Source organism: Pectinophora gossypiella, chromosome Z (assembly GCF_024362695.1).
Source record: "Pectinophora gossypiella chromosome Z, ilPecGoss1.1, whole genome shotgun sequence".
NCBI lineage: Eukaryota > Metazoa > Arthropoda > Insecta > Lepidoptera > Gelechiidae > Pectinophora > Pectinophora gossypiella.
Genome location: NC_065433.1, coordinates 18,257,408 through 18,266,567, shown reverse-complemented (window position 1 = coordinate 18,266,567; position 9,160 = coordinate 18,257,408). Strand labels below are relative to the sequence as shown.

The window sequence follows — 9,160 nt, the reverse complement described above, 5'->3', positions numbered from 1 at the left end:
ATATTGAAATGAGTTGTTAACTTTCGGTTACTGGCCAGTACCTTAATCATCGTCTTCTGCTTATTGTTGCCCACTGCTGGATCTTGGGGATACCAAAAGCGTACCTACTACATTTTTGTCACATAAATCACTATGTGATATCTAGTTTGGTTTACATTACAGGCTGATCACCTGATTGTCCAAAAGTAAGATGATCCGTGCTCCGAAAGGCACGTTAAGCTGTTGGTCCCGGTTACTACTTACTGATGTAAGTACGTAGTCGTTTATGAGTCATGTCATTCACCTCACAACCCACACGACAGAAGACCACACTTTTGTACTTAAGTACCTACCTACAAACAAACAGCAACGCGTTCTGTACTTATAACGTACTTAATGGAATAATAGAATAGGTAATCTGTCACACATATCGGTTCTGCTCACCCCAGTAGAAATTACAGGCGTGAGCTTAAGTATGTACCTATATAATATGTATCCACATCCAGGAAAGACGTATTTTTTAAATACTTATTCCTCTTAACCACATCTGTCATGTGCCCAGAAATGGGATGTATAAAGGCAGTTTATGTTTTTACGTTGTTTCTTATCCACACGCAACGTACGTCAAAGCCTTAAGTTAACATAGCATATCCAAAATATAATAGACTATAATGCGAATCAACTCGTTAACAATCTGTGTAGTAATATGAGTTTACTTGCAATTGAGGTGGTAATTCTATACATAGGTAAGTATGTATTATAATTTGTTGCGAAAATATATGCAATTAAAATTAGTATTTACCTACTTAAGAACCGACAACCGCTGGTGGAAGTGTGCTCTGGAGAGGAGACCGCGTCTAAGGAAACGCAGTGTGGGGCGACCCTGGGACCATGGCGGGGCGACTTGCAGAAGGTGGCTGGATGTGACGGGATGCGTAAGGCTGAGGATAGGGCTTTGTGGCGCGCCTTAGGAGATGTCCAGCAGTGGGCTGATGATTACCTGCTTACCTCTATGTACCTAATATGTTGCTAAACGACTCTGTCGCTCTCCCTCTAATTCTATACAACTACCTACTACTATTAAGAACTATTCTGTCGTTTCATTTTAGAATTGATTACCTACTTAGTTTTTTTTTTTTTCAGTGCCAAGTGCCATGTTTAGTCCTCTATTGCTCGTGCCAACCAATCCTAAGACTGAGCGGAATTATGAACCGTTGACCTATCTCCTGAGTCAACTAGACGAGACACTCAGTCAAATGTTTGATGTTCCCACAACTCACGACGGCCCTGCGACTCCCGACATTCCTAGAATTTCTAACACTCCGGAGGGTCTGGATACTCCTGCGACACGCAACACTCCTGTTACTCCCGACATTCCCAGAACACAAGACCCCAATTACGATTTTGAGGTACACATCTCGCTGAAGAAAGTCAAGAATCATAATAATCATCCTAGCAGAGTTCATATTTATTCTCCCGATTTAACAGAATAAATCAGTGCAGTATTGTCTTCTAAATATTTTGTATTCAACCTTTGTGTGTTGGAACGGCACTCTCTCGGCGCGCGACTCCGCCGACTCCAACTGGCATATAACCGAATTCAATCTCATTCTTTATCACTAATACAAAATTGAAATTTTAAGGTAATTTCCCAATATTATTAAGTATGGTTATATGCGAAAAGCCAGAAAAGAATAAAACATGGATTTGTATAACACTTTATTTATACATTAAACGAATATTATCCGTGTGCCGATACATTTTAATATTTAACTGCCGATGCTATGGTTACGATTTATGCGAAATATTAACACTAGCCAATATCATATTATAAATACCCCTAACTTTTCAATGTACCAATTGACTTAGTACGATAGAGTGAAAAAGAGAGAGTATGAAATGGAAGTATAAGAGATCTTTTACAGGGAATTAGGGTTAATGTGTAGCCATCACAAATTAGTGACGGCAAAACTGCAGTCTGTAAAAGACCCCTTATAAAATAAATGGCGCATGCTCTACTAATACTGATATTACCAAAAATGTAAGCCTAACGTAAGGCGAATATATCCTAGCCATCATCATCAACCTTCACACAATTGTTAAAATCCCACCACAAGTACCAATACAACACTCTAAGAGGACGTACACACTTGATTGAAAATGACATTAGTGTGTAAGAATCTTTAGTATTATTAGCATTACCTACTCACAATTATCGCAAAAAGTTGTTTACATTAATATAACATAACAAATCAACAACATAGAAAATACAATTAATATCAAAATTCAAAATCTGATAAGTGGGAAAAAATAAAAATCGAAATAAAATATAAAATTTATTAATAACGAAACAGACATTATTTACAACTAATAAATAAAGTTTTTTTCAATATTACAAAAGTGAGGATTGAGTTTTTATCATTGACAATTTTAACGTAAATTAAGAATTGGAGATTTCTAAAGTCTATAAGAGACGCTTAAGTTTATTTTCTACTAAACTTTGTAGAAAATAAATATAATATAATATACAACACAGAAAAAATATGAACACGTAATACTTATACATACTTAGTAATATGGAACGATTGAGGTGAACCCATACAACTCGATTTGTTTACTTCTCGCCTTAATACCTATTTATTTCCTAGTCTCGAATACTAAGCCTCTACACTGCACTACTAATCCCAGTAGGTAGTAGCTTGGGCTAATAGTTTTACGATAAAGATTTTCTTGCGAGCAGAGACGCTATTGTCATTGTCACAAGGTCTCTGAAATTTTGCTATTTTCGTGTTGATATCCTTGCAAGTGATAATAGTGTAATGTAGAGCAGAACGCGCCTAACTGTTATAATGAAATAGGCATAATGAATATTCTACAAGTTAAGATAAAAAGGAATTATTAACGCCGATGCCGCTCTTGTCCGCTGCTTAAACCTTAGTTCGATATCAATGAACGTGTCAACTTATCAGTATAGTAGGTTTAATTATTGACCATAAACGTAACAAAGAGTCTCCTTCTAACGAATGACAAAACTGTTTTTGTAGGCTAAGCAACTGAACTTATATAACAGTCGTATAGCGGCACGGACGATAGCGTTAGTTGGGTATTAACTCAACGCAGATCGGGGTTGTCGTTGATCTGTTTCTTGATGCGCACGAGCATCGTAGTGTACCACTGGTCGAGCCGCGATATGCTGTCGTACATCTTCACGGCTTCAGTGAAAGCATCTACGTTCTGTTCTTCCAGATGCTCAATGAGCTCCTGCCATAAATAGAAAGAAGTATTAGATTATTTCATAGCATATCGAAGAGCGTATTAGTAAGTATTTGAAAGTTTTGTAGTCAATTATAGACAATTCTAATATCAAGAATTGCTGACAAATAGTTTTCTGTCAAATTGTGGTTTGACACGCTCTAATAGATATCGAGTAAGTGTATATATGTAGTTCCGATGCTTGTGAGGAGGGCTGTGTTCGGCAGTGATGTGTTGAGGCTGTTATCTTAACGTTTTCATGCAGACCAGCAGCTGCCCGCGATTTCGACTGCGTATGTACGGTCACGAGTTTGATACCATGTCACATTAAGTTTTTGACAAATTTAACCGTAAGCCTCATTAAAATGACAAATATGACAGTGCGACAGGGCTCTACAGTGGATACATGATATTACTCATGACTGTATTCTATATGTTATTCCTATGTTATAAGTTATTTTTACTGAGAACTTTTATAAAATGTGTTCAGTAATATTTGCGTGAAACAGTTGCGTTCATAAATAATACTTGGGAGGAAATATTGAACGATATTTTTTTATTAGAATGATGCGAGACAATACCTTGATGAGCTTGCATTCCCTGGTGTCGGTGAAGGCTGGGTATAAGCCGCAGTACTTTTCTAAAGCATGCTGTGCATTGAGGATGTCGACACATAGGTGGCAAAGAGCAGCGCGGAACATGTACTCCTTGGCACTATATTTCAGCAGACTGTTGTCCAGCGACGATTTGGCGATCTGCAACACAAACACGATTAGTTTAACCATTTAGGCTACGCTAAGGCTTCAAACTGGATGATAGCGGCAGCGGCGCAGCGGCGGCGGCGGTGCGGGGAGCGGCGCGTTCAAATGCTAAAGATATATATTGAAGTGTTCTCGATGGCAGCGGCGCGGCGAGCGGGGTACGAGCGGTGCGCTCTAGTCGAGCGGTGTCTCTGCGTTTGAAACTCGCCTTTTTGTTTCCTTTGTTCATTATAGGGATTCAGATCTTCTTTTGTCCATAATAAATCGTACGAAACAAAAGAAATACAATCGAAAATGCGTTGTCGCCGTTTCGACATCGCGTTCACTTGAGACATAACTCTATACCGCCGCAACACCGCGCGATCTGGCCGCTCCCCTCGCCGCTGCCGCTGTCATCTAGTTTGAGCCCTTAAAGTCTTTGCGCTCAAATATAGTGCACATAACAGCAATACAGATAGAGTACAACCTACTGCGTAAGAGATATACCAAGTTTTCTATTGTCAAAATAGCACACCTTCTTGGACCATGCCAGAGCACAAAAGGTTTATTAATTACTTTGAAATTAGTTAATCTATCAATTACTTTGAAATTAGTTAATCTACAGATTAGTAAGCATGAGAAAGACAGGCATAGAACCGGCGTCGAAGATTGGATCGACAGATCAGCGGCACCTGGCCTACTGATTGCTTGGAAGAAATTGCTGCTTGAGGCCGCCAGATTGTACTGTATCTTTCGTCCAAGTGTGTAAAACTTGTTTTGTATGTTGTGTGCAATAAAGTATATTTGTATTTGTCCAGTGGTTTAAACATTTGACTCTTGATTCCTGAGAGGTCCTAGGTGCTATTCCCGATGGTAACACAATTATTAACCACTTTGTGTGACAGTAGCTAGTTTGTTTCTGAGTGCATGAAAAATAAGATTATTCATAGGCAGTCATTGGTAATATTTACTAAGTACGTAGTCATTGTATGAGCCATATCAGAGGCAGGGAGAGGGGGAGAGGGAGTTAATGAGGTTGGTCATTGACCTCACAATTATCAGGAAAAAAGATTACCTGTTCGTAGATCTCAATAGCCTTGTCGTAGTGCTCGAGCTGCGCAGCGTATTGCGCGAGCTTGAGCATACACTTGTTGGCGGAGGAGGTGGACTCCTCGCCGCGGAAATAGTCTGCAGCCTGTTCGTAGTGCTGCATCGCGCGTGCCAGGTCCACGCATTCCGTCTCGTACAACTCTGCGATGTTCTATACACAAACATTATTTTTTATATAAAATAACATAGCATCACGCCTGTATTCCAAAAGAGGTAGGCAGGGATGTATGAGTGTCAAGGGAAAGAAAAATCTCCCATGACTCGACTGGTAGGACCAAGCAGTATTGCCTAGGGAAACAAAAGAGTATGTTTAAATCTCATGCAATAGAGGTGAGTCTATTGCCATTAATCGGGTACAAACCCCACGATGGAAACCACGTGCATTAATTCAAACTCATAGTCGAATTCAGCAGATTCCCGAAAAATCATAGGTTTGATGCGTGGTTTGAATCTTATGAACGCAGAAGAGGCAGTGGTGGCGTTGAACAAGCACGTAAACGTCATGGTCATCCGAAGAATGGGCTTCCCTACTTTAGTAAGCGGTTCGAAGGTATGAAAAACTGTATTAAACTCAAAGGCGAATACTTCGAGAAACAATATATCTCTTACTTTAACAACAAACTATGTATATTTTGTAGTTACGTAAAACTTTCAGTATGCTTCATGTTATACATATGAAGCAAGCCGTCGGAATTCGCTCAGACTACAAACGATATCTATCTAGCCACCCGGTTAAGCGGTGTCATTATATTATAATGTATCATGATGTTAAAAAGGACACTGTCCCTCCCTCTTTTGATCATTTATGGCTAACAAACGCAAATCAGTAATGAGAAACAGGAGTTGGTGATGGTCCATTTCGCTACGGAAAATCAACACACACAGGCGAATGCGAGGAAGCTAAAAAGTACACGAACCAATAAGCCCCACCTCATTTAGTGACGTCATGGGCTGGAATGTTCCTTTCTCCACCCGTTCTATATCCATGTCTCCACACAACGAAATCAACACTACTTGCACATATATGGTCCAAATAACAAGAGTAAACCCACTGGCGAACATGCTCAGGGCTGCGATAATAGCATCATTCGTATTTAGTTGTCCTTAAAGCCATGGGAGCCCAGTTGGTAAAACGCTTGCCTCTCACGTTGAGGTCGCACGTTTGAATCCAGCACAGGCCTAAACCAATGATTGAAAAATTTGTTTTCGAATTCATGTTTGGATCATAAATTATTATCACATGCTCAGCGGTGAAGGAAAACATTGTAAGGAAACCCACATTCCCGAGAAATGAATTTCCGGAGGTATGTGACCTAAGCTGTATCAGGCTGGTTTTCCCTTCAGCAGTTGCTTTTGTAGAAAACTGGACCTGTCAAATCTTCAGGTTAGGTAAGAGGACCCTGTGATAAATAAGATAAAGCTAGGGAGATAATGATGTGTTTAATTTCTCCATGTTTTATATATAAATATCGCAATTTGTGGGTAGTGTGAAACAAAGAAATAACACAAAAACCATAACGAATATTTACCTGATGGTGTTTAGCTGCTACGGTGAAGCGGCCCATGTCCGTGTAGATCTCGATTGCTTTTAGCAGACAGGACACAGCCTCTATAAAGAAAATTAGATTTGTGTATTAGATTTATATATTTATCATGTGTGTCGCCCAGCACAATAATAATTCGGAAAAGTTCGCCAAATTACATACAACGCTTAGCTATTTAATCATTTACATATTTGTAAATATAAATACAGTTTTATAATCATATTTTCTGCTAATTAAGAACAACAAATTATCTAACTATACAAGTAAAAGTGTGATGTAATAATTCACACGTATCCTTGAGCTCTGTTATCACCATTATCATTTCGTGAGTCACAGAATATTTTGTGATGTATCACAATGTCATACAAACTTCGACCAACATTATAAATAAGTTTTAGGTAAACATACAATGTTAGATAACACAACAACAACCATTGTAATAAACTTGTTAACCAACTCTGAGCCCAGACTGTAGCGTAACAACATGGAATATAGGCCTAAACCTAATGAATGATGCATTAAAGGCTATTATTTATATGCATAAATATTAATTGAAAATAACACTTCACATACACAAAGGCTAATTAAAGAAAGTTCAACTTCAACTAAAAAAATAATCATAAATAAAAGAAATGGGGTAAGAATATAAGAATATCAACAACATAGCATAGGTTAACAGATTTCTTGTTAAATTTAAAGTGTACTAAATAATAAACAATATAAATGAATACCAATGTCATTATATCACATCAATATTCAATCTCCAAATGTTAAGTGCGTTCATTGAACCTATAATTCCAAAAAATTCAATACTTATGTTCATGTGTATGCATGAAATTTTTAATGAAGTTAATTTATGAAATCTTTATCAGTACAACTCAACTCTTTTTTCAATAACCTTTTTTACTCATAATCTGTTCTTCTCTCATCAGATCATGTAGTTATGAAACTTGCTCCACTTAAATAGTATTTTTGTTTTAAGTGCCTATTCCTTCTTGAGCCTCGAAAAAGAATGCCCTAATTTCTGCCACAACAAAATGTAACACAATAATTTCAATAACATAAGGCCAAACTGCATCAAAAAGATCATTGTTCCTACAGAAAAAGAAGGTTATTATGTATACCATTTGGATCACTTTTCTTGTAGCAGTTAGAGGCATCAACAAAGTTGGTGGCAGCATCGTGGCGGACTCCTGCCTTCAAGTGTAGCTGGGCAGCACTGCAGAACGCTTGACCAGCCTGAGACCACTTTTTAGCCATCTTGAAAAGGTTGGCGGCACGCAAGTAGCAATCAACAGCTTCTTCCACTTTAGATGAGCCTCTGTTCACAAAATAAAATACCAATTTAAAGGTTAGTTATTTCTAGATTTTGAGCTGAATGATAGATAAGTAGTTGCTATATTATAATTACTTTTAAATTGTTGTCATTTGAGCCCCAGCTCAAATAACCCATTATTTACTGTTACCTAGGCTTAAATAATTACATAATTATCACATTCACACAGCCAATCATACAAAATATGACAAAATGTATTGTAGAAAAAGTTAGTATGAAGAATGAATAGCTGCTTTAAGTAGCTTTACAAAATCAAGGGATATGAATTCATGTTTGAATTGTATTATCATGTATATCGATTGGCTTAGATGATACATAATCATTTGTTATAGCATTAGAAGAATAAATGTTCGAGTAACACTCTCTTGCTTCAATAGCAATTAGGTTTTACTTTGAAAACTGCCAAGGTATTCAAGGTAAATTGACAATTAGTAAGTGATTCACAAGTGTGATTTCATGTAGACGCCAAACGGGGAAACGAGACTTAATAATTACGATACTTGGTGTAACAAAGTGGCTCATCTGATGAAATTATTGATGAAATGAATCCGTCTGCACAGGCGTGTTCCGAAATGCGAAGAGGCCCTGAGAAACATTATTTATCGGAAACGTGTATTGCCAGCTAGTCTTTGAAACATTTTACAAAAACCAAAATAGGTAGGTAATAGAGATGATTAATCTGAAAATGGACTAATATCAACAAAAAATATAAACCACTCATTGTTCTCACCCGAAAAGTGACCCAAGGAAAGTTTTCGAAGAATTCAACTTCTTCTCAGCCTCTGCCATCAGCTGCATTGCTTTCTGTTCATTATCTGCCATCTTCGTAGCCTAATTTAAACTATACGCTAAGGAAATGCAACAATATCAAATAAAATCGTGACAAAATGTCGTCAAATTGCAGAGAACAAAATTCCGTCGCCGTACACTGCGCTGTCATCGATTGATTTAGGGTTGCAAGATTTAAAAAATACTTTAAAGTGCGTTCAGTTACTTATTGTAAATAGGGAAGAAATATTTATTGTTTTGGTGTGTGAAATATTTTTGAGTTTGAGTTCTAACAAGCTAATATAAAGCTACTGGAGTGACGTCCAGTCCATTGAGAAATCTAGACGAATAGGCGAGACGTTGAGCTGCGTAAACGAAAACCAATCAGCGATTACCATTTACAAGTCCCACTGCTGGGCAAAGATATTCTG

At 37.7% G+C, this 9,160-nt stretch overlaps 1 protein-coding gene across 1 annotated transcript; it reads right to left on the bottom strand.

Annotated features, from left to right (window-relative positions):
- Positions 1-1,683: 1,683 nt before the first annotated feature.
- On the bottom strand, positions 1,684-8,912 carry LOC126380473 (alpha-soluble NSF attachment protein). Its single transcript, XM_050029911.1, has 6 exons — positions 8,692-8,912; positions 7,750-7,946; positions 6,611-6,690; positions 5,047-5,232; positions 3,813-3,986; positions 1,684-3,240 (listed from the first exon to the last, which is right to left on the bottom strand). Exons 1-6 carry the CDS (start codon positions 8,781-8,783, stop codon positions 3,091-3,093), a joined length of 879 nt encoding a protein of 292 aa, XP_049885868.1. The 5' UTR covers positions 8,784-8,912; the 3' UTR covers positions 1,684-3,090.
- Between the last annotated feature and the right edge of the window lie 248 nt (positions 8,913-9,160).

Excerpts from the sequence above, each read along its gene's own strand:
- LOC126380473 (XM_050029911.1), bottom strand. The coding sequence starts at position 8,783 with ATGGCAGATAATGAACAGAAAGCAATGCAGCTGATGGCAGAGGCTGAG. Across the intron at positions 7,947-8,691 it reads TTCCTTGGGTCACTTTTCGG|AGGCTCATCTAAAGTGGAAG; the intron begins GTGAGAACAATG and ends TTTTGTGAACAG. Across the intron at positions 3,241-3,812 it reads GGGAATGCAAGCTCATCAAG|GAGCTCATTGAGCATCTGGA; the intron begins GTATTGTCTCGC and ends TATTTATGGCAG.